The sequence below is a fragment of the Columba livia genome, chromosome 7 (assembly GCF_036013475.1).
Source record: "Columba livia isolate bColLiv1 breed racing homer chromosome 7, bColLiv1.pat.W.v2, whole genome shotgun sequence".
Lineage (NCBI taxonomy): Eukaryota > Metazoa > Chordata > Aves > Columbiformes > Columbidae > Columba > Columba livia.
In genome coordinates, this window is record NC_088608.1 from 22,400,761 (window position 1) to 22,428,600 (window position 27,840).

At 44.2% G+C, this 27,840-nt stretch overlaps 2 protein-coding genes across 9 annotated transcripts in view; both read left to right on the top strand.

The window, feature by feature from the left end:
- Window positions 1-17,143, top strand: part of MAP3K20 (mitogen-activated protein kinase kinase kinase 20) — a 99,542-nt gene extending 82,399 nt beyond the window's left edge. For 4 of the 6 annotated variants that reach the window (XM_065068791.1, XM_021300038.2, XM_065068792.1 and 1 more), the window contains exons 17-20: window positions 201-317; window positions 1,832-1,906; window positions 2,963-3,113; window positions 7,020-7,974. In XM_065068791.1, coding sequence (XP_064924863.1) covers window positions 201-317; window positions 1,832-1,906; window positions 2,963-3,113; window positions 7,020-7,699 — 1,023 coding nt within the window. In that variant the 3' untranslated portion in view covers window positions 7,700-7,974. Of the gene's footprint in view, window positions 1-200; window positions 318-1,831; window positions 1,907-2,962; window positions 3,114-7,019; window positions 7,975-10,489; window positions 10,623-11,361 lie in introns of those variants that run through there. The other 2 variants (XR_010473680.1, XR_010473681.1) reach the window with 2 other exon arrangements.
- A 663-nt stretch (window positions 17,144-17,806) lies between these two features.
- CDCA7 (cell division cycle associated 7) lies at window positions 17,807-27,775 on the top strand. Of its 3 annotated transcripts, none has more exons than XM_065068794.1 (10): window positions 17,807-18,160; window positions 19,731-19,856; window positions 20,259-20,369; window positions 21,888-22,139; window positions 22,555-22,632; window positions 23,370-23,561; window positions 23,964-24,104; window positions 24,548-24,697; window positions 25,183-25,319; window positions 25,623-27,775. In XM_065068794.1, exons 1-10 carry the CDS (start codon window positions 18,140-18,142, stop codon window positions 25,651-25,653), a joined length of 1,239 nt encoding a protein of 412 aa, XP_064924866.1. In that variant the 5' UTR covers window positions 17,807-18,139; the 3' UTR covers window positions 25,654-27,775. The 3 variants fall into 3 exon arrangements, with proteins under 3 accessions (XP_064924866.1, XP_064924868.1, XP_021155728.1); XM_065068796.1 differs by having other exon boundaries at window positions 17,819-18,160; window positions 23,373-23,561; XM_021300053.2 differs by lacking the exon at window positions 17,807-18,160 and adding an exon at window positions 18,691-18,904.
- The last annotated feature ends 65 nt before the right edge of the window (window positions 27,776-27,840 follow it).

Genomic DNA, 27,840 nt, shown 5'->3' on the forward strand with positions numbered 1-27,840 from the left:
ATGGGCATATCCTAAAATACATCTATGTTCCTTATTTTTCCTGTTGGATTATTTTTTTCCCTTATATATTGAGGGTAAGGTTTTGGGTTATTTTGGTGTTTGATTTTGTTTCACTTCTCTTGTGGTTTTTTTTTTTTTTTTTTTTATATTATTTTTATTTGTATTCTGACAATCCAGCATTCTTTTTTTATTATTCATAGGATTGTAAATGGAAAATGTACATGGAGATGGACGGGGATGAAATTGCAATAACCTACATAAAAGATGTGACATTCAACACTAACCTACCTGATGTAGAGGTTTTAAAGATGACAAAGGTATTTACAGCCTTAAAGCTTTCACAAATTCACAGATCTCAAACAAAGACATTAAAATACCACAGCAGTCGACTTTTGTGCTTGTGGAAGCTCGATCTCTTGACAGCTTTTAAATAAAATGCACATTTTAAACAGATTTGTATCATAATAGAAGTTAGGTATTTTGGTTGTCTTTTAAGCTGACAATAATGTTAACAATAGAAAAATAAGAGAATGAACTAATTTATGTTTTCGTGTTTTAATTCTATATTATATCCTCTGAATTTATTACCCCTTTTAAAGAAAAGAATGTTCAAAAAATTAATTTCCTATTCAAGAGAAGAAAGTGATTTAAATGTTCCAGTTTGAAACTTCGTGGGATTTGTCTGTTGTGGGGTTTTTTTCTCTTTTTTCTTTTTTTTTTTTTTTTGACATAGTTTTAGAAGTTTTACATGGTTCTAAAACTCCTTCTTTCATGCAACAATGGGTTGCAATGTCTGAAACCCATCAGCAGACAGTACAGCACTGAACATCTGCAATTCAATGTCACTGGGCATTTTATCTTATTTCAGAACCTGCCTGTAAATATTTACCAGCCAGTATTCAGACTGTTTTTACCGTAAGCAGCAGAAGCTTTGTTAATGGAGCAGGCTTTCTGTTTGCTGTTATTTTAATTGTTTCTTTTATTTATACACTCCTCTTGATAGTAGCTAGCAAAATACATTTCTAAATGAAAAAATATACAGCTGGATTACCAATTAGAATGCTGCTCTAATGTGCACTCATAAAAACCCCTGAATTCCTGAATGATTTTAACTGTGCTTTTTTTTGCCAAAATTTGGGGTGAACCTTTGGTTATTATTTTAGAAGAAAAACTGAAAATCAGCTTCTCAGCAGTCAGAATTTTAAGAAAAATGTGAAAGTATAAGTATTTGTCAAAAACGATTCTCCTATTTAATTCACGCTAATAATGTTTTTATAGTTAGTGATTTCTGGAACAACATCTATGATTTTTTAAATTATTATTGTTATTATTATTTTGTTGTAAAATCATTTTCTGTTTAATTTTCATCTTAGACATTTTATTTTTTTCCTTAAAAAATGCTTAAAGTTAAATGAACTAATAACTAGATACAACAACATTAACTTTTCACATACTTCAACATTTTTATATCTGTCAGGGAATATCTCAGAGAATCTCTAGATACTTGTTCTTGCTGGCATTTGGAAGTTCTAGCAGAAGAAAACCTGTACATGCATAAAAATGAAAAAGGTTTATGCCCCCATGAAAACATTCAGTGTTGTCTTACCTCCTGACTGTTATTTATAGAAATCTCTTCTCAGTTTCCTTTTGTAAGCAAGCAATTAATTCCAAAGTATATTGCCTTGTCTCATGAAATTTTAAGAAAAGTATTGATTTTAACAATAGGAAACAAATGAAAACAGGGAAATGTTGAAAATTATCTTTGGGGTGTTTCAGAAACAGGTCAGGAAATGAAAAGCACCTTATAAAACTCCCACCATATTTCTTTCAGCCACCGTTTGTAATGGAGAAATGGATTGTGGGGATAGAAGAACACCAGTCTGTAGAATGTGTTGTTACCTATGAGGTAAGCTGTAAGAAACAAAAATTGTTTATCCAAGATAAAACCTACATGGAAGGTGTGGAAATAGCATCCTCTGGCTTTGTTATATCCTATAATCAAGTCTCAGCAGCCTGTAATTAATTGCAAAATCTAAAGTCCAGAGCAAAAGCTGAATGAGGTTTACAGAGACAACGTCCTCGAACTGCTGCCTGGGACAGCTCTTTTTCTCAAGGACAAAAATCTCCTTTTGCTTGAAGCGTAATGGTTGGTGTTGTTTGCATTACTTGAAGAGACTGTTTTTTACATTTTCAATGAAGTGCTAATTAGGAAAGCAGAAAAGCAACAGGCAAAGAAAGAAAATGAGAAGTCAAGAGTAAAATAAGATGAAGTAAAACCCAGACAACAATTTAATGTGATAGAAATTAGCCTTTGTAAACAGAGTTTGCAGTTACTAACAAAAATGTTTTTATAAAGACCAATGTTATGCGTTGCAATGAGGCTAATAATTGAGACCCAGCTCTGTCCTGAACAAGGATTCAAGCAGTGATGGAGAAACAGGGAAATCCTGGACCTTGCCTGCCTGTCTCAGAAGTGAAGAACAGTAGTTTTCTTTCAGCCTGAAGTTTCTCATGGGAGTCATGGGCCCTCAACAGCACATTGAACTTTATATTCCAGTAAAGTTTTGCGGAGGGTCCCCCTGCAAAACTAACCTGCTTAGTCCTACCTCTTCTAGCAGAAAGCACTGCCCATTTGACGTTCACATTGATATAACTAGTAAAATATATTTTTTGTGTTTGTAGAGGGAGGCCTTCAGATCTTTCTTCCACATGGTACATGAATTGAAACAGTTATTCACTACTGCGTTTTTAGCATAATCACAAAATACCAGCCAAAATTATCTAGAGTCTAAAAATACTTGAAAACTGGCTAAGTGGTTTTGAAAAACAGACTCTATATTGAAAATGCTGCTGCTGCCCAGGCACTAGTGGAAGTTCCCTTGTAGGAGAGCTTGGTGGGTTGTATGTTGTTATGTCCTCACATGCGTTATGTCCTCATGTGTGTTGTGTCCTTCCTGAGCAGAGTGATGTTAGAGCTCCCAAAGCCACCAGGCACATCCAAGCGATCTGCTGGAGCAAGGTGAAGGCACAGGACGAGGTTGAGACAGTACAGCTCATGATACAGACCTCGCTCCCCAGCTCGGAGGGGAATTCACGGAGCAGATCTGACTCAAGTAAGTCAGTACACGTGAACTTTACTGCTGACATGGACAAGGCACATATGGGGAGAATTGCTAGGGGAAATCCTGTGGGAAAGGGTACTTGAAGGTAAAGGGGCCCAAGATAGTTGGTTAGCATTCAGGGACTGCTTCTTCCAAGCTCAAGATCAGAGCATCCCGACACATAGGAAGTCAAGGAAGGGAGCCAGGAGATCTGCTTGGTTAAACAAGGAACTGCTGGGCAAGCTCAAGTGGAAGATGAGAGTTTCCAGATAATGGAAGGAGGGGCTGGCCACTTGGAAAGAATATAAAGCTGTTGTCAGAGGATGCAGGGAGGCAACTGGGAAAGCTAAGGCCTCCTTAGAATTAAACCTTGCAGGAGGGCTCAAGGACAACAGAAAGAGCTTCTTCAAATACAAGGCAGATAAAACTAACACTAGAGGTAATGTAGGCCCCCTGATGAATGAGGTGGGTACCCTGGTGACAGAAGATACAGAGAAGACAGAGTTACCAAATGCCTTCTTTATCTCTGTCTATGATGCCAGAGGCTGTCCTGAGGAGCCCCGTACCCTCGAGGCCCCAGAGGAAGTCAGGACAATGGAGAAGTTTGCCTCAGTTGATAAGGACTAGGTTAGGGACCAATTAAGCAATCTGGACATCCATAAATCCATGGGTCCAGATGGAATGCACCCACGGGTGCTGAGGGAGCTGGCTCAAGTCGTTGCTAGACCGCTCTCTATTATCTTTGCTAAGTCGTGGGAAATGTGAGAGGTGCCTGAGGACTGGAGAAAAGCAAATGTCACTCCAGTCTTCAAAAAGGGCAAGAAGGAGGACCCGTGTAACTATAGACTGGTCAGCCTCACCTCCATCTCTGGAAAGATGATGTAACAACTTATCCTTGGTGCCATCTCAAGGCATATCAAGGATAAGAGGGTCATTAGGGGCAGTCAACATGGCTTCACCAAGAGGAAATCATGCTTAACCAACCTCATAGCCTTTGATGAGGACATAACCAGGTGGACAGATGATGGCAAAGCAGTGGATGTGGTCTGTCTTGATTTCAGTAAAGCATTTGACACAGTCTTCCGCAGCATCCTCACTGCTAAACTGAGGAAGTGTGTTCTGGACAATCGGGTAGTGAGGTGGACTGTGAACTGGCTGAAGGAAAGAAGCCAGAGAGTTGTGGTCAATGGGGCAGAGTCTAGTTGGAGGCCTGTATCTAGTGGAGTCCCTCAAGGGCCAGTGCTGGGACCAGTATTATTCAATATATTAATCAACAATTTGGATGAGGGACTAGAGTGTACTATCAACAAGTTTGCTGATGACAACAAACTGGGAGGAGTGGCAGACACACCAGAAGGCTGTGCTGCCATCCAGCGAGACCTGGACAGGCTGGAGAGTTGGGTGGGGAAAAATTTAATGAAACATAACAAGGACAAGTGTAGAGTTTTGCATCTGGGCAGGAACAACCCCAGGTTCCAGTGTAAGTTGGGGAATGACCTGTCAGAGAGCAGTGTAGGGGAAAGGGACCTGGGGGTCCTGGTGGACAGCAGGATGACCATGAACCAGCACTGTGCCCTTGTGGCCGGGAAGGCCAATGGCATCCTGGGGTGTATTAGAAGGGGGGTGGTTAGCAGGTCGAGAGACATTCTCTTTCCTTTCTACTCTGCCCTGGTGAGACCACATCTGGAATATTGTGTCCCGTTCTGGGCCCCTCAGTTCCAGAAGGACAGGGAACTGCTGGAGAGAGTCCAGCGCAGGGCAACAAAGATGATTAAGGGAGTGGAGCATCTCCCTTATGAGGAAAGGCTGAGGGAGCTGGGGCTCTTTAGCTTGGAGAAGAGGAGACTGAGGAGTGACCTCATTAATGTTTATAAATACGTAAAGGGTGAGTGTCACAAGGATGGAGCCAGGCTCTTCTTGGTGATGACCAATGATAAGACAAGGGCCAATGGGTACAAACTGCAACACAGGAGGTTCTACTTAAATATGTGAAGAAACTTCTTCAGGGTGAGGGTAACAGAACACTGGAACAGGCTGCCCAGGGAGGCTGTGGAGTCTCCTTCTCTGGAGACATTCAAAACCCACCTGGACACATTCCTGTGTAACCTCATCTAGGTGTTCCTGCCCCAGTGAGGGAATTGGACTAGATGATCTTTTGAGGTCCCTTCCAATCTCTAACATTCTGTGCCATGATTCTGTTCCAACAACAGAGCACATTTTGCAGCATCAGCTGTTGTGGTCCCTGTGGAGGAGATGATGTATAGGTGTGTAGAAAGTACATTTCAGTATGCATGTTTCTTTCAAAAACCATGACTTTCAAGGAGGTTAAGCAGACAAGGCAATTCCCATCTATCTTTCCATGAGAGAAGATTCACCTCAGTGCAGCCAGAGCTATCTGTTGTGGCCGTGTCACACTCACACCTTGACAGGAAAGACAGTTTCCTTTTGACGTATTTGACATTAGGTTGAAGTGATTTAAATCTCTTGAGATTCAAGCAAAATCTGGGGAAAGGAGGAATGGAAGAGACCATCCACTACATCTTAACAGGAGCAATCCTAATGAGAACAGAGCTGCTACCCAGCTCCCACGAAACTCCCCACAGCAGATCCAGTGTTGCAGTGACAGGCAGAGGGCCCATGACATAGGGACTCTTTCTATGGAAGACCAGCAAAAGGTGAGAGAGGAGCTGGGGTCCTCTGCTGAAGATAGTAACATTTTGGTCGCCTTTATCCCACTGCAATCTGACAGGGTTATGCTTTCCTCTTGGAATTATGTTAGCAGTCTTTAAGGACAAATCATTCAGATCTCTCAATCAGCTTACTTAAGCTGCTCCCTATGGCATTTTGGCCAAAGCTGTGGCCTCAGATAAGAGGAATTCCTGGTCTTTGCTCTACCCATAAGGTAGCAAACCAGGCAGCCCTTGCAGTTCAAATAGAAGATTTACAACTATTGTATTTGCTACAGGCTTTCATGCAAACCACAGGACTGACTTTCAAAAGCACTTCAGTCTGATCTCTGGGAGCTACAACTTTTGTTACAACCATGGGGCTGTGACAGTAGGTGTGAGGGAACTGTAATACCCTGAGTCGCTCACAGTTAAGCAGTGTCATAGCTATCCTGCCTGAAGGCTTCTGCCTCACTAGCTTTTCCACCTACAGAGTTGGATTTTCTGAATGAAGCCAGACAGAGCGGTGTAGCTGGGGCTTAGACTCAGTGTCTGAAGTGTGTAAAGTGGACTGGCTTTTGAATTTGTAGTAATAATAACAACTGAAGTGGCTCTGGTTGCTGTGGTGTGGTGTGGTGTTAGAACAGAAAATGGAGCAAGAGGAGGTGAGTCTGGCTGTTGCAACAGGGATTTGCACTGGGGTCTGCACCACCCCTGTCTCTGTGATCGGCTGGGAACAGCGTGACCGTGCTGGCTGGGAGGGACGCAGGAGTGGGGTGTCGCGGCGGTGCCTGTGCCTTGGGGTGCTGGCTCCACATCTATCCTGGAGGTCTCCAGGCTCCTTTGCAATGAAGGCTGTGGAGAAATTAGCTGAGGCTGCCAAGAGCATCACAGGACATAGTTAAAACCAAGTTGGGTTAAAAACACTATGAGGAACTTGGGAGTGGGAACCCACCTGAGCAGCCAAACGGACAGTTCAGTAAGTGTGTCTAGTCTAAGCTCCATTATTTGAACTGGCATCAGAAATATTTGCATCACTTGCTATTTTAAAAGTCCAACATTATGCTCAATCATAATGTTGAACATACTCAAACCTACTCAAAGAGTATTTGCCAGGAAGCTAGGAGAGGAAGGGTGGTTTCAGATATGTTGAAGTTGTTCAGAGAGTAACCTTAATCTTGCACCTTTGGTAAACTGGGGAGAAGTTTTCCATCAATTCACAGAAAACTGACTCTTTCCTTTTCTCTGCCAGGCATCGACAGCCAGTGGATGCAGACGCTGCGGATGCATCAAATAGCGAAAGCCATTTCTCTCCAGCACGGCCACCCCCACAGCCCGACCACTGTCACGCACTACCTGCCCTACCTCCGCAGCCAGGACTCCTACGCTGCTGCTGTCAGGAGGACGCGCGGTCCCGTCAGTTACCACTTCACTTCCATCAACCACTCCAGGAACTCCTCTGCTTTTTCACACAGTTTGGTGAGAAACCTCTCGAATTTGCAGCTGAACTCGAAAGGCAGCAGCACCTCCAGCACAGCCTCTGACACCCCTTCGGAGAGAGACAGGTCTGCTGGCAAAGGCAGGAACGCCTCTCACAGCGCTCACTCCCGCAGCTCCTCGGACGGGCGGCGCAGCGGGACCAGCTCCCCGGTGCCCCGCTGGCACTCGGGAAGAGCCGGCAGGACTTCCTCGCCATCGGCCCCCCCGGCCTCCCAGCACCACAGGTACCCCCGCAGCCCCTCCCGGCCCAAGGCCATCCCGGGCATGCCCCCGCAGGGCGAAAGCGAGCCCCGGAGGGGCGAGGGGGAAAGCAGAGCCAGCGAGGGCGGGTGGGTAAAGGTGCAGCATGTGAAGAAGCCCCACAGGCAGACCGCCGGCAAGCAGGGGAAGGAGAGGCCCCGGGGGAGCTGGCGAGGCCGGAGGACGTTCTGAGAGGAATTTGCCCCTTCATTTAACTGAATGTTCAACCTGCTCCTATTTAACTCACTGCACCGACAGCGGGACGCCATGTCCCCCGCCGGCTGACACGGCCGGTGGAAAGGGAGAGCTGCCCGTTTTGCCTCCTGTCACAGTCAGGACCGAGGGATTTCCTTTGATTTCCTCCCCTCCGTTTGGCTGCCCATGTTCTCCGCTGACTGGATATCCACTGATTTGCTTAATATTTCAACAATAAAATCAGTAAGGCACAGCAGGGTGCCATAACGAAAGGCTCTTCATTTCATCCTTAGGGGAGGAGTTGCGCTGCTGCATCTCCACTTGGCTCGCTTGTGTCTCCAGACACTAAACCCAGCAATGAGTGGTGTCTCCTCACCCTTGTCCAATCTGATTCTGCCAGGGCTATAGGAAGAGGTGGTGTTTTTATCAGACCAGTGTAGTCCGAAAAAATAGGAATACAGGGAGATTCTTCTTCAGGTCCACTCCAGTAGCTTCACTTCCTCACTTCTAGTTTCCATCAGCTCTCAGGAATTTCTCACCTTGGTCTTTACTAAAAGCCCCAACACCAGCTGCCTGACACCACCGAGTACACTCTGTCACACACACGGTTGTCAGAAGGAGAAACATAAACTAGGCTTTTATTCTTTTGGGAGAAAAAAAAAACAAAACGAGGAGAAAAAGACATTCCCTTTGTCATAGTTACATCTGACACCACTGAGGTCTATGATAATGTTTATCCCTGGGCAGCAGGCATTTTTTAATTTATTTTTCTTTTAAATGTGGCTGGACTGTGTCACTTTTGTCTTTTGGTCTTCAGGTAGTAAAGGCAAGGTCAGCAAAGTTTCTGATTAATGTTGTCTTTAGCTCCACTGAGAACAAAGACACGGTTGTAGACTCACTTGTCATCAGAAAGTTTCTTCTTGGCTTTTTCACTCCAAATTGATTTCACACAATTAAAAAGGGAAGGGAAAAAAAAAAAAGTTAGTGTTTCCCAAGATGCAAGAGGGGCAGAGAAAGGGAAGAAACAGATAAAGCTGAACCCAAAGCAACGCATGGTACCCACTGAAAGCCAAGAAACTGGAAATTAGAGATGCCGTTGAACAAGGTACTACATACTATCCATGCCAAGCAACACTCACTGACACGCAGTTGTGAGCGATGCTGGAGGAGCTGCTGGCGCATCACCCCCTCGATGACCCCCATCGCCATAGCCCTGTCACTGGATGTTCAAAAGGACATGTAAGCTCCCTGCTCCGCACAAAGGCCACTCCTGGGGGTACATGCAGCTCTCCTTCCCCTGATTCCCACCAGCCCCCATGAGGGCTAAGCTCTGTGGTGGGTTTCCCAATACCTAGCAGAGTGAAGTGGGATTCACATTTCATGGATTCCTGACTGGGTCTGCCAAAACCAATGGAGCAGGACACAAGTAATACCGGGTGTCAGGAATTTGATCTCTGCCATTTAAGCACATTTTCCTCTCACAACACTTAAGAACAGAAAAAACAGTAAGAAGCTTTACCTGGGAGGGAATGGGGCTGCACATGAAGCTGTGGTAACAAAGCTTGCTGCTTTTCTTGTGGCTTCAAGCTGTCCCCAGTTTACAGAACCTGACAATTAATTTGGGGGATGTGGAAAATCCACCGCTGGATGTTTCTCTGTCACAATGTAGCAGGAGACTGGCATTTTGCCTAGGCTGGGGATCCTTCCCTAACATTTCTTGCTGTGACCAAAATGGGTTGGAGAACACCAGGTGATAGTAACTGCACCTGAGAGAACTTGCTAGAAATGTGCTTGTGTTATAAAAATTAGGATATGCATCTCAGGAAGAGAGATCTTGTTTTATGGTTGGGCCTGCACAAATGCTAAGAAGAAATTTCTTGAGTTTGGAAGGGTACTTTTCTCTTCCAGGGTGATGGGGATGGCAGTGTAGTTGTACCAGATTGAAAACAAATCCCTGCCCAGCAGATACTGTAGGCTGGTAGTGGCAATTCAAGATTTATCAGCTGCCTGTGGTTGATTGTCAAGATGTCCAGCAGGATTCCTCTGCTGTTTGTGAGCAATTTAATGCTGTGCCTAATTTTAATCTGCAATGTACTGTCTGTCCACATCTGTTGTATTAAAGTGTTCATTAGTATTTAAAGGAAGAGCGGATGGTATTGATCACACTTATTAAACAATCATGCAATAGTGACTGATTAGAAATCCTCTTGCTGCATCAGCGTTGCTGGTTAAAGCTACAGTGAGTGAACTTGTAAAAAAAAAAAAAAGTTTCAGCAAGATCTAGTAATCCATCTCATTTTATCACTCCAAAAGTGGCTACTCCCTATCTTGGTAATAATTAATTGTAAGTCTAAACCTGTTTATGTTTTCATCCCCTAGTACTCTGTGAAGCTGATCAGTTTATTTCCATGTTTTACCAACACACAGGCACCGCTGGCTAGAAGACTGTGCACAGTAATTTGGAAAATCAGACTGTCTTGGGCAACTACACCTCAGCAGATGTCTGCTCTTTGGAAAGGGGCCATGCTGCATTTTCTTAGGGTGTTCTTACAAGCCTGTTAAAGCCAGTCCTATTTAAGTACCAGTACTAGATTTGCACACTAGGAGCTGGACACTGCCCTCTGTCCATACGCATCTCCCGGGCACAGCTACACCCTCCCTCTATGGCTGACTCTGCGAGTGGCACAAAGATCACTGCTGCAGAGCTGCCTCGTTTTCCCAGCTCTCCTTTCTCTTGGTATTCATATCTCCATGCACTGTTGTTGCTGTTTTCTTAATCCCCAACAGGTACCTGCATTTCCCTTTTCCACAGTTTAAAATGCTGTGAATCATAAGAAGCCAGTTCCGGGATGGCTGCTAGAATGGATGATGAAAAATAGTGATGAACTCATGAAGGCAAATTCAGAACTAAACGTGCAAAGTAAGTGAATATTTGCATCCAATGGGTAGATTGTTTACTAAATGAGATACAAATATTCTCTTCCTTTTTTTTTTTTTTTTTAATCGAAGTGTGAGACTGTCAAGAGCTTACACAGAATCTGTTTGTTTGTTTGGCAATATTTTACTCTGGATCTTGTGGGAATCACAAGAGTTGCCTGGCTCCCTCTGGATGCACAGCATCAGCAGAAAGGTTTCAGGGTGAACAGCAGCAGCTCTCCAGCGGTTAGCTGCTTAGCTCTTAACCCTGCTGGTGGGTGGGCAGGGAGGATGCTGAGCTCAGCTCTGAGAGGAAGAGCAGGTTAACCTCAGCATTACTGCCCTTGGTTTTCTGGAACCTTACAGGCTTTCCTCCCCAGCCGATGTCTTCAGGGCATGAGCAAAAATGATGCTAAGACTTCTTTCTTTTTCTGCCAACAACATGTGGCATGCAATTTTTTTAAGCTTTGTTGTTGTTGTTGTTGTCTTTCCCATATACTTAAGGATGTCTTTAAAAAAAGATAACCGTCCAGTAAACAGACCACTTTTCTTCACAAGCAGCCAGATCTGGAGGGGCTGCCCTCGTGCAGCTTGCTTGACAGAGCCAAAGGCAATTCTGAAAGGGGTAGAGCTGCTCAGAGTCTTTTGTAGCTCCTCATCTGCCTTGGTGGGGAGAGGATGAAATAGCAGGGTAACCTGTCTCGCAGCTCAGCGCCTCACACAAGCCTTTCCTTTTCCCACAGAGCCTTTGCAAATTCACAGGATGATTGTCCCAGGGGTGACAGCGCACTGAACAATCCAAGGAGCCCCAAAATCATAAACAACCCCCAGCTGTTCCTCACACCAACCCCTTGTGAAAAGAGAAGACCATCAATCCATCCCAGGACAGCAGAGCTGCAGAGGTTGCTTTCTATGGCCTGGGCAGGAATTTCACCCAGCTCAGTGTTTGGTTTGGGCAGTACTGTAATCTCTTTCTCTTGCAACATTTCTAATTGTTGGTTTGGCCTCGTGTTGATCTTCAAAGCACATAATGAAATGCTATGCCTGCACTGCACTCATTGGGAATCTAAACAGAAATAACGGTCAGAGAGGGGAGAGGGGAGATGGGTTGGCCGTTCAGCCCCATTTCTCTGGGGAACGCAGCTGACAGGGTTACAGCCTATCCGACTGCCGCCACAGTGTGCTGTACCTCTGTGCTGGGGGGGATCCACTCGTACTGACCAGCTGGGATGGGATGTACTGGGATGGGATGACCATGGGAGCTGGTCGTCCTGTGCTGATGCTGCTGAGACCTGCCTGCAGCAGGGGGGATGCCACTGCCCCCTCTGCCTTCCCACCTACACCACCATCTCTCTGACGCCATGCCAGCAACAGTGGTTTTCAGGGCTGGGGTTCACATGTGTAATTGTTGCTGGTTGATTATTTCCATGAAATGCCAGAGAAAGCAAACCTGGTTCTTGTTCAGCTGGGAGGGGAGGGTGCCCGTTTGTGCCTGCCCCTAGTGCTGCCATGCTGAGCTAATGCCCCATGAGAACCTGCTTGCTTGCTGGCACTGGTGTGAAACAGGGATAGCTGGGTTTGAATGTTTGTTTACTTTTTGTATAAAATATTTGCTATTGCAGTTTTGTTCTTTCTAACCTGCTCTCACTGATCACTTTCTAGCAATTGGCCATGTCTGACAACACCACCCTCTCTGGGTACACACCAAAACCTCATATGCTGGCCATGATCTGACAACTTGCTGAGCTGATTTAAGGAGCAGAAGTTGGCCAAACCCTCTGCATTCCCTCTCCCTCCTCACCCAAGAGCATAAGCCCCCAGCCAGGACACCCCTCACTACTGTCCTCCAGCTCAGCCGATGCTGCAGAGGATCAAATCCCAAGTATTTTAAGACTTTCTGTAAACTTGCTGCCAAGAATACTGGACCATGCATCAAAGATAAGCACTTGATATTTTTGATTGTGCTAGAGAATGCACTTTGACCCTATTATTATTATTATTGTTATTACTTTAGGCTGGGAAAGATGGGCAGTTGCTTTTGTAATTGTGGAAAAACCCCAAACCCAGAGACCTCCTGACATCTCATGTCACTAAAATGGAACCAAATAGCTGTGCTACCTCTGAAAATTAGATCTGACAGAATTATTTTCTGTGTATTTGTCCACCACAGAAGGGTTTTTACATAATTTTCTTATCTAATGAACTGCCAAAGCTTAGCAGTTCAAGCCAGTTTGTTGCAAAAAGTTAGAGGTTATGGAGGAGAAGTCTATTACAGCAATAAGACTAATAAGGGTCTGCCAAGATCATGTTTGAGTACATGTAAATACAGGGCATTTGAGATGAACATCTCAGAGGACAGAGGAATGGTGCTGGGAGGCAGCAGCAGCCCAAGTGGCTGAGAGCTGGGGGTGAAGTGTGGGGCCTCTCTGCACCTCCCACCCCAGCACCACCTGTGCTCCCCCCCAGCCACATCCCACCTACGCTCCCCCGAGCCGCCTGCTTGCCCCAAGGGTCAGTGCCTTCTCCTAGAAACTTTGTGAGGTGGTTTTGCAGGTGCGAGGGGACTACATGCACAAACACTGTGCTATGTAGAATGAAGTGGCTTAATGTATCTGGGGCTCAACATATACATTTCTTTTCCTGCTTAAAAAAGAAAGGTGAGGGCATTTCCTTCATGCCGTGAAAAAACACAAGGGTCCGAAACTGGGACCCCCTGGCAGGCAGTAGTGAGCCCTGGGGGGGCTTTCTACCTGCCTCCCCCCTTCCTGCCTCCTGAGGGAGCTTCCAGGAGAGACATCCCTGGGGAGAAGGTTAAGCCACCACCACTCCCATCCTCTCCCAGCAACCACATCTCGCTGAAGGCTGGTGGAGGCAATGCAAATCAACATTCACAAAGAGGCAGTGGCAAAGCTTATATAAAAGGGCAGAAAACCAGACTGCAGTAAGCATTTTTTATTATTTTCTGATAGCCTCCTGTTTCCCACAGCTATGCATTTGCAGACCATTTTGTAAGCAATTTCTTTATGATGTGATTTAATCTATTTTGTGTTTTCAAAGGGAAATATAAATCGAAGCCCAAAAGTGAAAGGGCTGGGATCTTGAGCTTTTAAAAGTGGTTATTGCATATCAACAACAGCTACTTTTGATCAACATTTTTTGCTATGCATTGGGTGGAACAGCTATAGGATACTCAAATGAGCATTATAATTACAATCCCATAATGTGAATCACAATGCTCCAGGCTCCGAATGATCTGCTATAACATATACTTGGAATAATCATTAAGATTTCTAGCCTAACTGACCACATTTCAGCCGTTCTCTTAGTGTGCTGATGAATGTAGGTTCCTAGAGGCATTTATCAACTGCACTTTTTCTATCCCTGGGCTTCGTTTATTCCTGTAGTTTTTCTTATCTTATTCTTTCTATTCTTATGGTCTCACCAGTTTGTGCCAAAGAAACATGGTATTAAATAGGATCAGACAAGATCACCTTCAGTTCAAGATGCAGGATGCATTTTTCACCCAGCCTTTACTAATCAGGAACTTACCGCAAAGCACAAGGAGATACAAACCTGTTTAACTAAAAGGGGAAAATACATTTTTCCTTGGAGAGGGAAAAAAGGAAAAATATACTAATTGCATTGTGGAGGTATTTTGTACAGCTGGTACATTTGGTCTTGGCTATAAACTGAATACACATGCTAAATATTGAAATTTGCATTTATTTTACAGATTCTGATTCTACCTATTAGAGCACAATGTCAAAGTATTTACAGTAAAAAAGTACTTCATAAAAATTAATGTCTAGCAAACATGTAGAGGTTTAACTATAATTAAATCTCCAAAAGTGGCAATCCTCCTGCTTCTGTATAAGTGTCCTTTCTGGGTTGCAATCAAAGTTACTTGATTATAGACCTTATTATGTCCTGTATAGTACTGTTAGCCACTGGAGGGTGGCATGTGAACAAATACATATGCTTGATCAGATCTTTTCCCTTTCAGGAGAAAGAAAAACAATTAGTGTATGTTATAGGTTACTGATTTACAATTTACGTCATAAATCAATGTCTGATTATTTTAATGCAAAATGTTTTTAGCTTCATTTTATTGCACAAACTGTTTCAATAACACACTGTAATTTGCACAGACGAAGAGGCGATTGAACATCTCTTACAGAAATTTTGAGTTACTGTCATTAGTGTCTGCAATCTTATTATTTTCTATGGAACTAAGATATGTGTTATTGCATTGTGCTACAGGTACTCTGCGGTCATAAGAATCAAAACTCTCCCTTTCCACTGAAATACTTTCATCTATAAATCCGTATCACTGTGCGAGTCCCATCACAACAATTACTAGCATCACACACACATTAACTAATGCATGCACGTTTTTTTAGGCAGGTAGAAAAATATTGCCCCAATTAAAAAGAAAATAAAAGGGGAAAAGGGGTGGAAACTAGAGCATAAAGTGTTGTCCATAGTTAAGATAGGAATTGTGTAGGAGAGTCAAGGATGGGGCAGCAGGCATCCTGCGTCCAGAGAGAAAAGCTGCATTGCAGTGCCGACAGCCAAAGTCTGCAGGGTGACGTGCAGGACAGCACTCGTCCTTCATACCAGAGGAACAAAGGTCACACTTACTGTTTCTAACAATTGAGCTATTGTTGGAGGTCCATGTTGTTGCTACTGCTTGAAGCTTATAATATGTAAACAACTTTGATTCCCCTGGATGGATGCAGAAAGTGTTGCACACTCAATCTACTGCACGTCCCTCTGTAATTTAAGATGATTCCCTTAGCAGGTCTTCCAAGGGCCACTACTATGTACTGACAACTGATTTCAAGGAAAGATGAGACTTTAAGAGACTATTTTCTTGGAAACACCTGATAAAATATCCCAGATAATCTTTGCTGACATGTGAGCTCACCCTGTGGCAGGGCTGCAGGGGAGATGCAGAGCCTGGTACCACTGGACAGGCCATGCAGGACCTGGACTGAGGGACTGAACAGGCAGGGATGTTTTCTTCCATTAGCCTAATTTGAGTTAAATGTGGCTGAAAATGCCATGCTCTCCTGGGTTCAGTTTTGCATGTCCTCAGCTATCGCAAATAGCTGGATGTAGGACAGGGGTGCTGTCTGTGTCTTGACAGACATTGAGAAACTTCTGTCACGGTAAAGCCAGTTAGTAAGTTTGTTCTGCCCGCCCACCAAGGGCAGTTGGGCTCTGCAGGGTAGAACAGGGGCTCAAAGGGCACAAACATGAAACCAGGGGAAATGATGGGTACAGGTCACAACAGTCATCTCCTGAGTTACAGACCTTCATCTTCTGGTACCCTGCACTGCACCGCAGGAAGAGAAGCCCCTGCCCTTCACATACTTCCCATTTCTCTTCTCACCTTCCTGCCCCTTCTCTCTTGTCCTCTGTAAAATATGTGAGCTGGCATACACAATTTTCAATAAATTAATTATTTTTAACTTTTTTTTTTTTTTTTAAAAAGGCTGAAAATACAGTTCACAAAATGTCCTGTCTGGTTTTCCCACAAAGGCCCTGCTCCAGCCTATTAATTTTAAAGCCATTTGACTACTTATGTCGTTTGAAGAATGCTGTTTCCATTAAGCATTAAATGGAAAATTAACTGCAGTTTGAAGTATGGATTCAGCTATCCCCATCAGTGCTCCATAACATTTCATATGATGCTCTTAAAAGCTGTGAAAGTTGGCTACTTTTCTAGTAAAATCCTGATAATAATTATTCAAGATGTTAAGGGCTGCTACTGCTGAGAAACTGGATCTCTTCTTCCATGCAAGTAAACTAGTATTTGTAGATTTTATTTCTGAAATACGTAAAACTACATCAAAATTGAAGAAACATCCCCCTTCCCAACAGAGCTGTCTTGGTTGGAAACCATCTGGGTGGCAATCCTTCACTAATGCGGATTTAGATTAAATGAGTGTGGTCTGGCCTTGGGAGAATCGGGTTTAGTTCATCAGCTTTTGTGCATGCACTGAGAAGCCAGCGGTGCAGGTAAGTATGTAATTATGGGCTTATCTAAAATGGAGATTCTTTTACATGGCAGACTGCAGCATGCACAGGAAGAATAACGCCCTCAGGAAGAAAACCTCCACGAGGGCTCTTGCAGTCCATTGTGCTGTGGCGTACTTACAGGCTTTGGCTTGGAGATGATTTGTGGTTTGTGTTACACGGGCGCAGGTTTGCGAGGGGTCTGCAGGTGCACGCGGCTGCCTTCCCTCGTGCCCATTGCAGCAGGGGTCACCTGCTGTCGGGAAGGCACATGGAAATGCTGAGCAGCTACAGTTGCACTGGTATTGAGTCCTGCTCAAACCGCAGGATAAATGGAGGATTATAGCAAACACAAGGGCCTCAAATCCCATACGGCTTCTTCAGGGCCTCTCTTGTTACTATTGCTGCCAAACACTGGTCACGCGGCAGTTATTTTTCTGTATTTAATGGCTGTATTTGATTTAATGTGATATTACAAATGTTACATAAACCGGTTTACAATGACTGATGATCTATTTCTTCTGGCCTGCCGTCGAGTAACACTGTGTTTGTGAAGAGCAATGCAGCCAACTTATTTGTGAAATCCTGTTGCATGGCTGCACTCCCAAGGGAGCAGAGGTAGCGGGCATCACCCGCCATCTCCCCCCCAGTGCCAAACCCTGCCTGTGCTGCACTGGCAAACGCGTTTACTGTGGCAGCGCAGGAAACCCTACATGTTGCTGGGTGTGTTTGTTAATGAAGGGCACTTTCCCCATCCCGGTCAGCAAGGTTGGTGAACTCAGGGCTGCTGCAGCCTCACTCTCTTCGGGGCCTCAGGGGGCGTGGGGTGCCCAGGGGGTGCACACAGGTTGCCTAAGGGATACGCAGGGGGTGCCCCTGCCCTGGGGGCGGCCGGGACACAGGCCCCTGCCCTTCCTTCGTGGAGAAATCCCCTCTGCCCCTGCGAACTGGCAAGTTTGTGGTTTTTATTTCAGAGAGTTAGAAACAAATCCAGTTTTGGCATATTAAAAAACAACAACAACAAAAAAAAACAAACCAAAACCAAACCAAAAAGTTGGAGACTGCGTGGGCTCCCGCGGCCAGGGGCCTCTGCCCCTCACCCCGCCGGGGCTCGGCACCGGGGGGCCCTAGCCCCCGCGCGCGCCCCTCCCCTCTGGCAGGCGAGTCCCGCGGCGCTCCGACCGGGAGGTTTTCGCGCCACAGGGCCAGGCCCTTGCAGCTCCACAAACCCGCACAGCGAGTCGAAAAAAAATAGATAGGGCCCCCGCACTTGCGCCTCCGGGGGCTCCCCGGGAGAGGTGACAAGCTACTCAGCGGGGGAGGGGCGGGCGGACGCAGGACGGGCACACCGAATGCTTGATCCTGAAGGGGTGTCAGCTGCATCTGCCAGGACTCGGGCGCCAACGCGGGAAAAAGGCGCCGCCGGGCCCCGCCCCCCGCCGTCCCAGCTGCTTTGGCGCGAACCTTCAGTTCCCAGGCGCTCGCCCCACTGCTGCCAGCATGGCTCCGTCACGCCCGCAGGTGAGCGCTGCCTGCTGCGGGGGACTGCGGGGCCTCAGGGTTGGGGCAGGCCGGGCTGTGGGAAAGCTGGCGGGCCGGGCAGAGCGAGTTTTTGGGTTGGGGTTCGCCGGGCACTCCAGGGGGAGCGACGTGGGGACCGCACCATTACGCGGACAGGCAGCCCCCGCTTCTTGCCCCGCCGCGGTGCTGGGGCTCCCCGCGCACGGCGGTGCCCTCCCCCACCTGGCTGGGGTAGCGGCCCGGCTTTGGAGCTGCGGTCGGCGTGGGCAAGCGGCTGTGGCGGGGGGTGCAGCCAGCGCGGCGCCATCCTCCCAGCGCCACCATCTCCTGCCTCGCTGCTGCCCCCGCCGCTACTGGGGCGCGAGGGCGGCCGTTGGGCGCCGAGGGTGGCCGTTGGGTGGTGGCGCGCGGGAGAAGGCGCCTCAGGGCGGGGGGAGGCGGCCCCGCTGTGCGGGCGTGGAGTGCGGAGCGGAGGGGTCGCTGTGTGGCGCAGGCGGGCGGCCCTGCAGCCTGGGCGGGAGGGGGGGCGGGGGGAGGTGGTGAGCGGCACCGCCGGAGCGGGAGGCGGGGGCAGCCGCCCGCGCCCATGGCGGCCCCGCGTTCCCCGGCCTGGGCTTCGCGGTGCTGGGTGCCTCGGCTGGACGCTCCCTCAGCCGCCGCAGGACACGGCAGAAGGGGCTCGTGTTGTGTCTGGGCCCCGCTGCGGGCCGAGCCGGGAAGTTTTTCTGTTCTGTCAGCATCAGTGTAAGTGCGAAGCGTGGGCGGGCCCCGGGCGGTGCCGTGCCGCTCCAGCGGAGAGCAGCGTGCTGGGCGGTGCTGGGGAGAGGACAGAAGTCTTGAGTTTGCTCTGGCTGGTTACTGTTTAAATCGTATTTATGAAATGTTTGGGCCAGTCGAATGGGCCTGTGAACTGGTTAGAGTGCTCGACTTGGGCAACATCTAATGTGAGTGCAGGTGGCTTGGCCTGCGGGTCACTACTGCCCTGGGGAGGTAAAATGGGTCATTGCCAATAAAAGTATTCCCTAGGAAATGAAAACCTGAAGGCCCTCAAAAAAGCTATTTCAGCTTGGTAATAAAATTAACAAAACAACAGCCTGTTTTGTCTTCAACAGTTGTTTCAAAATGCATATATTCTTTGGATATGATCCTTAGTCCTTTAACAATTGCGGTATATTTAGTGTTTGTCTCAAACTAAAAGTATTCGATAAGTCAAAACAGATTTCCATGTGCTATTTGTGTACTGGTACTTTTTTTCCACCATTGTCTTTAATGAGTGGGGAAGGATATGATTTTTGTGTATGTTTCCACTTACTGTTTGCATAAAGTAAGTATTTCTAAATACTGAACATAACTCTTCAGTAACAATGATCAGAAAGAGTAGAAAACATTCAGTTTTCCAACTTTAGGAATTATTTCAAAGCTGATGATAATTCTGTTGACTTTCTATTCAAGCATGTTAAACATCCTAAAATGTTCAAAACTCTTAAGCTTCAATTTAAGGATGTACTTAAAAGCTAGTATGCTATAGTAGGTCTCTTCTGTTAACGGTGTTGGCATTGTCCTTTTACAGCGCCGAGGTTGTTCAGGAAAGAAACGCTTCGCAGCATTCCGAAATACAAAACTAATTTCCATGGAAACATCTTCATCCTCTGATGACAGTTGTGACAGTTTTGGTTCTGATAATTTTGCAAACACAGTAAGTACAGGACAAGAACAGATAAAACTGAATGTGCAGTGCTAGTAAAACCTGCAAAAATGTAAAGCTAGTAAATGTTTTGTGCATGTTTAAAACGGCTTGCTCTGCTTATATTTCTGTATAGTAGTTACAAATCTGTGCTGTATGCTGTAATTTCATTTCATTCTTCGCTTGTGCTGCTAGGTGGTAATTGTTGGAAACAGATTAGCTATTTATTCTAGCCTTTGAAATGTCACCTAACCTAACATGTCTGATAATTTGCAACTGCAGTTCTGAAACCCCTTGTTAAATGCCTTAACTACTTTTTTTTCTTTATTAAAAAAGCTATTTGCTTATGCTACTCTTGAAAATGTGAATAATTTTCCTTATGACTTCACTTAAAGGATATTTTGTTCTTCATAGAAACGCAAGTTTAGGTCAGATATTGGAGAAGAACTGGCAAAAATTTTTCACGAAGCCTCTGATGATGAATCCTTCTGTGGCTTTTCAGAAAATGAGATTCAAGATGCATTGGTAAGACAGTTGATTTTTAGTTTGTAATTTTAAATATAAATTCTTGCACTTTCTTAATAAAAAAATAATGGCAGCTTCAGCTTGAAAGTCAAATGTTGTCAGAAAAAAGTATCATTTTATTAAATTTCATGTACAGTCTAAGTAGCCATAGTTTCATTTTCTTTTTGTCTCCATAAAAAGCCCCCAGGCTGCTGAGCTTTGCAAGCTCAGAATAAAATCTGCCATATGGATTTTGAAATATAATACCTCTTCAAAGTGTCCTTGCTGGATGTTATTCTGTTAGAGCCTAACATTTCTGGTTTTCTCAATATGAAATATTATGCTAGCCCATGGTCTCCAAAAACGACTGAGAAAAATGTCTGTGTTGACATGCCGTCAGACCTGCACTCTGACTGCGTAACAGGAAATGCTGTACTTCTTCAGCAGCAGAGAAACAGTGAGAGGTGGTGAAATCCACCTTCCTGCTTTTCTTTGACATCAGTGCAAGAGCAGTTTTATCGCTTAAAAAGACCAACAGTTGATATTTCGTAGAGAAGACAGAAGTAGTACCATCTTTGGCATAAAATAGGTTTGTCGTTACTTCTGAACATGCTGAGGAATGACTAGAAAAGAATAACTTCTGACTGGAAGAGGACATATCTGAGTTAAACAATACACAACAGTAAAGACAATAAGTAGGAGACAGAGCTGGAATAGATACGTAAGAAAAAGGAATCAATAGCTACCTATAGTGGGCAACCAGAACTACATACCTGATTTAATAAAAATCCTGTGCAAATAAGGATTGCCGTTTGAGACTGATGGTCTGTGCATATGAAGTAGGAAGCCTTTTGTTACCTATCCACAAAACAAGACCGTCTTATGGGTCTGAAGTTAAAAGGCAAAACCTATTGCAAAATGGGCTTGTAACTAAAGAAATTAATGTGTCTCTATACTGAAGCCTTTGTTTTTGCAAAAGTTGTAAGCAAGGCATCAAAATTCAAAGATAAGAAAATACTGGGATTTTATTCATAGTTATTTCATTGACTGGCTCTAGAAGGAAGTTTTCACTTTATGTCATTGGTCCTGTGAGATGACCGTCCTTGACAGCTTACAAACTTGGGCTTGACCATGTGCTGAGAACTCTGTAGTGGCTTTTCTTTACAGCCAAATACAGTATATTGCAAAATCAAGCCCTCTAAAGGCAATTCTCACACCTGCACACAAAGTATATTTGCTATTAGACCTACAAGTGACAGCTAAGACTCCTGCAACTGAAACCAAGCTGCTTTTTCTGATGTGTTGCAGCAATACAGTGTGGCTCTCCCTGAGAGTTTTTCGTGCTGCACCCCTCTCTCCTCCTTCCCCACCCTATCCCCCCTCTTAAAATACAATGGAGTGCTAGGACTGGAGTTTTAAATGTCTAGATTTCAGCCAGATAGCTTCTTTAACCACCTCCAAACAAAATATTGTTAGATTGTATTTAATTGCAGAGTATCTCGCTGGGATTTATATGCATCCATTCTGGTTTGTTAACAGAAATTGGAGTCGGATTCAGAGGAGAATGATACAAGTGCTGAAAATGAGGTAGCTCAGAGAAGGCAGAAATGCCCTGTTCCTCTAAAAGTAGCCATGAAGTTCCCACCTCGAAGATCGGAGAGGAGGAAGGGTGAGATGGAACCTCTTCCTGAAAAGCTGATGCCTGTTCCAGATTCAGACTCTGACTCTGAAGAAAACGGTGCTGCGTTTTTAGAAAAAAGAGCTTTAAACATAAAGGAGAACAAAGCAATGGCAAGTACTCAGTGTTTCCCTGGGGTCCCCCCTTCTTCCCTCTCCCTTGGCTCTTAGGGGAACTCATTGGTTGTTTAAATTAACTCTAATGTTTAAATTAACTCTAATGTAAATGCATTAAGAGAAATTTACATTCCTAATATTTAAGTCTGATACTTTATGTCCACTGACATGTGAAAATCCGTAATGAAAATCCATAGGCTTCAAGCCTAAAGAATAGGGCTTCAACATAATAAGTTTCAGCATTTTCAAATTACTTGCAGTCACTAGAACATAATGCATAAAAGCAATAAGTTGAAGAATGACTGCATTTCCTATAAGTAGTTGTACTTCTAGTCAATTGCCCTAATCTAATAGTTTGTAGTAGCACATAAACCCTTTTAAAGCTCTGCTTCCTTTTTCTTTCTGTTGTTAGCTTGCAAAACTAATGGCTGAGTTGCAAAATGTTTCTGGTATCTTCGGTGGCAGAAAATCATTGCCAACTGTCAGTCGTGTAAGTATAAACTTAATATATTTGCCTTCAGATTTCTGAGACAAATGCTGACGTTACAAAAATATAACTATCAATTAAAAAAACTTAATAAACCATATAAATCAAAGTCCGCTTCAGAATTTTATTGCTTCCTGAAACAGGCATCCTCATTGTGCAGTTCTCTTTTGATTTGCCACTGTATAAAGCAGAACAGATTAATTCATAAAGGTTAGTTATCTCCGCAGGCAAATAAAGCTAAACAAGGTGCTGTGTAAATACGTATTTATACGAAGGTTGGAGATAAGGAGAGCAGCTCAGACTTTGAAGCTCAAGCCTAAATATTCTGTGAGTTTGGAGCCTTGAAAAAAGACCTGATATTCGGCTTAACTAGGTCCTTAAAGAAGGTTGGGTTGTGAATCGGCAGTGTAGTGAATTTACCTGTAAGCTTTGTGAAGATGGGAACAATACAAAAAGTTGCAGCTCCTCATAGACATGGATTCTGGTGCTGTGTGAGAGAATTATTGTATCTTATACCTGCATGGACACAAACTTGATTTTGACTATTGCTGCTAGCAGAATGCCCAAGATGGATTTGCCTAGGTTGCTTTTACCTTGTGTTTTCTGATTTGGGACAGGGTGGGGGTGAGACTTCATTGGCAAAGACAGAAGGAAGGCATATATTTTGGTAGAGCAGTTCATAGTAGGGATGGGAGCTGCCTGGCTTTTCACCTGTTTCATTAGGGGCTTTTAAACTTTAGCAGGGACCAAAGCGACTTCCAAGGCGTTCGTTGCCTGGAAGTGCTTTGAGGAGGAACCCAGACAGAAGTTCTCGGCCTCACACAAGATCCAGGTCCCTGATTGAAGGTCCTCCTACTCCTTTACCGGAAGAGGAAGATGATGACCCATACATCTTAGTGAGAAGAAGGAAGATGTCTGATGAATACTTGGAGGTATGTTGAGGTTGTAGTTCTCCTGATACAGGGTTGATTGTGAAGGTGGTTTTGTATCCTTTCAAGAAACAGCAATTCACACAGACTTAATCAAGATTATGAGTATGCCATGGCCTATGTGTTCTTTGTTTCCCTTTGGCCTGTAATTGAAAAAAATCACTTCCTCTTCCACTCCAGCAGGAATTAAGTGAGATCTAGTAGCATTTCTGCACCCTGAAGGTGACAGATCAAATGAAGGTGCTAAAGCTGCATCCATATCATACGTCTTTGCAAAGATTTGTTATCTCTTGTTTAAATATGTGATGGGTATTTGAGACTTTGGCATTGGCTCAAAGATCCCGACCTTGTTATGTACATTTTTTGCTGAAAATAATACTGAAAGTGTCTATCTTCACTATTCAGCATGAAGCCCGAACTCCCAGGAGGGGTCACCGTGGTGCCATGGCTTTTCCACACATTGTGCGCCCAGTTGAGGAGATAACAGCAGAAGAGTTGAGTAACATTTGTGGATCTGCAAGAGAGAAAGTATATAACAGGGCCATGGTAAGTAGATTCCGACTTTATGAAATGTGTACTTTGTGAAGTATTTTTTGTTATTATTCCCTGCTTGTGGTTTAACATCAAATAGAGCAGATTCCCTCTCACTGAGAGGAAGAATGTGATTTTTGGGGGGAGAGGTACACCTGAGATCATGAAACATTATCTCTTATCATTCTGTGAATTTATAGACTGGCCTTTACCAAGCCAGTTAGGTTGCTTTCACCCTAGAACGACTGTAGTACCCAGGTGATGCCAGCTGAGGAAAGTGATTAACAGACACCGAAGATGCAATATTGAAACAGTCTTGGTTCAAACTTGCAAGGTGGCTTTCTGGTTCAGGATAAGCACTGCTGCTGCCAAAGAGATTGCTTGCTAAATCCTCTGTTTCGCACTCAAGAGCTGTCTTTAATGTCTTGTTTCATGAACCTGCTTTCCCTGTGTTCTAGGGATCCACCTGTCATCAGTGTCGCCAGAAAACCATAGACACAAAGACAAATTGTCGTAACCCTGATTGCATAGGAGTACGGGGCCAATTCTGTGGGCCATGCCTCCGCAATAGATATGGGGAAGATGTCAGAACAGCATTGCTTGATCCGGTAAGACAGGTTTGAATATTGGCTTTATTGTGCTTAACTTGAGCAGAGAGGTGCATTGATTACTTTTAGAAAAAGTGCTGTAGTACATAATGCAGTCCTGGCTTGATTCAAACTGAATCGCAGAACCTTGTGTTGTGTAGAACTCATTGTAATTACGACTTTTGTAGCTTTATTTGCAGGAGTAAACAATGCGAGCCAAAATAATCTTGTATTTGACCATCAGAATAGCCATCAGAATGCTGTTGTGGGCTGTGGCAGTGGTGCAGGAGTTGAGCAGAGTGGAATGTTTCCTGGGGTTATGTGCAAAGCAGGCAAAGGAGAGTTTAATCTCTTGCAGACTGAAGAACTTGTACTCTTGCGTTGGTTTGGACAACTTATGCAATGCTGATGTTAACTGCAGAGCAGGGCCCTTTTTTAAGTTGCAGGTGTCAATCATTTCTGGCATTCCAGTTTGGTTAAAAAGGCTTGTTCTGTCTTTTGTCTAGGCCTGGAGGTGCCCACCATGTCGTGGAATCTGCAACTGTAGCTTCTGCCGACAGCGAGATGGCCGATGTGCTACAGGTGTCCTGGTCTATCTGGCCAAGTACCATGGCTATGACAACGTCCATGCCTACTTGAAAAGGTGAGTGTCAGTGGTATGGTTCTGCTCTAAGTGGGATAAGCAGCTCAAAATTAGGAGAGGAGAGCTCTCCCCATCCCACTTTGTCAGGTAGAGCTCAAGATCAGTCCATGTTGCCTTTTAGAATCTGAGATTTTTGCCATATAATTTTTTGCCATGTTGTTAGCCAAAGCAAGTGGTATATGTACTGTCTTTTGGCTCTCAACTTCAGCTGTGTTTATTGTCAGGACTTCCACTAATTTGTTTAAAGGCTTTTCCAAACAATGTTTTGCTACAAGCTAACTTATGTTTATACTTGTCTTTCAGTCTGAAACAAGAACTTGGAATGGAAGACTGAAGCTGTGACTGCCTTCAGATTACATACTCTTTCACTAATGTCTTATTATTGCCTACACTGAATCGTTTAATCAAATGAGGTTACAAAGCCAGTGCCTTTCTTCACTCCACTTTTGGGTAAAAAAGTATAAAGAACTTTCACTTAGTGGAAATCATACTTGAAAAATCTGTTTAATGAAGGTCTTTGCCCAGAGGCCATTGTTTTCTTTTTAGACAGCTTTGCAAATCAGATAGCATCAGTCCTTGCTTTCCTGCCAATAACTTTTTTTTTTCCTGAAAGGAGATGGGGCTTTAAGCCATTAGAGTTTGATTCATGCAGTGATCTGTGCTGCAGGTTTGTTTATGCTTTGAAGTTGATCACAAAAAGATACAGATGATCTGAAAATTCAGGGCACTCTTCCCCACAGGACCAAGCGGGGAAAGGTGCGTGCTTAACTCCAGGCTAAATTCTGATGCAATACAGACTCTTACTGAACATAAATGAATTCTCTGAAACAGCAACACTTTAAGTTCAAAAAGGAAGCCCTAAAAGTTCCAGCTGCACAATCTCCAAGCACTAATATTTGGTTTTATAGAGTACTCAAAGTGCATGTTGGCTATTTTAAGGGAAATTCTCTGAGTAACCTAAAAATGAGGTGGAAGCAGTTGGGGCTGTCACTTTGTATTTTTGCTCAGGTGAGAGGAGACCACTGATAGAAGCTTCCACAGTGTGGCATTGGCATTGCCTAGTGATGGCAGTGATGTGAACATGCTGTTATACATTGTGGAGTGACCACTCTGTCTAAACCAGAATGTACCCTTTGTTAAATTACTGTTTGTTTGGGTTCTCTTCTCCTTGCTCTTGCTGCAACTGCAGAACTGGTGCTTTGCAGAATTGGCTCTGGTCCTGGGAAAGAGGGATTGCTCCAGACCAGGGCTTGGTTAAGTAGAGGGGTAGTGGTTCCTGTGGCTGTTAGCTAACTACAGGTGGAGGACAGATGGTAACTCTTTGAATTTGGTTATCAAGAAAAGGGGCAGTGACAAACAATCAGTGGAATCAGAAGCCTGATTTTTTTTTTTTACCTCGGGAAAAAATTAAAAAGCAAGGACTTCCTAAGCCACAGTCTAACTTAAACTAAATTATTCTTCCAGTTATATAGAGCAGCATAAATGTAAATAGATAATGCTCTCGAGAAATACCCTGGTTGTACTAATGGATGAGGAAGAAAGATTGCCTCATCAAAAAAGCTTTTTTTTTAAGAGGGGGGAAAAAAAAAGATGCCATGGGTTGCATACAGTTTATAAGCACTTACAGATGTGGTTAGTGCTGTGGTCTCCTCTTTAACAATCCAGCTATATTTCTATATCTGGCTCCACATGGTTGTAGAGGGATATGTGGCATGTCATTAATGAAGCATGAGTACAACAAAAACAGAGCTGAAGAGTTCTAATGTGCTGTGTGGGTGGAGTCTTGTGTACTCAGTGCTGTAGAAAAGGTGCCATGAAAATTGCATCTGGAGAACCACGAAGTATATAAATATGTTTAATTTGGTTATGGAAACTACTGTATAGGCTTTTATAAGGTTTAAAAATGCAATTTTACAAATAATGTACAGTTGAATAGTAGAAGAATCAACTCGCTTTTACTGAGCACTAGGACAAAACATGGGTTTAGACCTCTCTGCTTCCATAGTATTCACATTGTGCATACATAATGATCCGCAGTGCATACCTTTCTGGGAATTACATCAGTATTTGTGGGAGGAGAGAGGAATTCAGAAACAAAAGGTATTTGTGTCTCAGACTTCCAGTTCTGTTAATAAATTTTCTGTCCTATTGAAAATTGGTCCTCTCATTGCCTGTTTTTATAGTGTGAATAGCTTTGCAATCTAGGGTGGAGAGTGCTCTACCCTCTAGGTGCATTTGATGAAGAAGGAACTCCAGAAATAACATGTTCTGACAGATAAGAGTGTTTTTTGTTCATAATTGCTGGGCTTGCCTTCTGATTGCGAGAATGTGAAAGTACTGTGCTAGAAGCAAACCCTTGTGTCATATTGTGAAGACTGCTGTATTTAGATTTACTCTGACCTACAATGCCCTGTACAAAGATTTTTATTTTGAAAATAAAAGTTTTCTGGTTAGAATTTTTGCCTCCTAACTGTTTTTAAAAGGGCCATTAGAGCTATATTTACGTTTCACCACCTTTCAG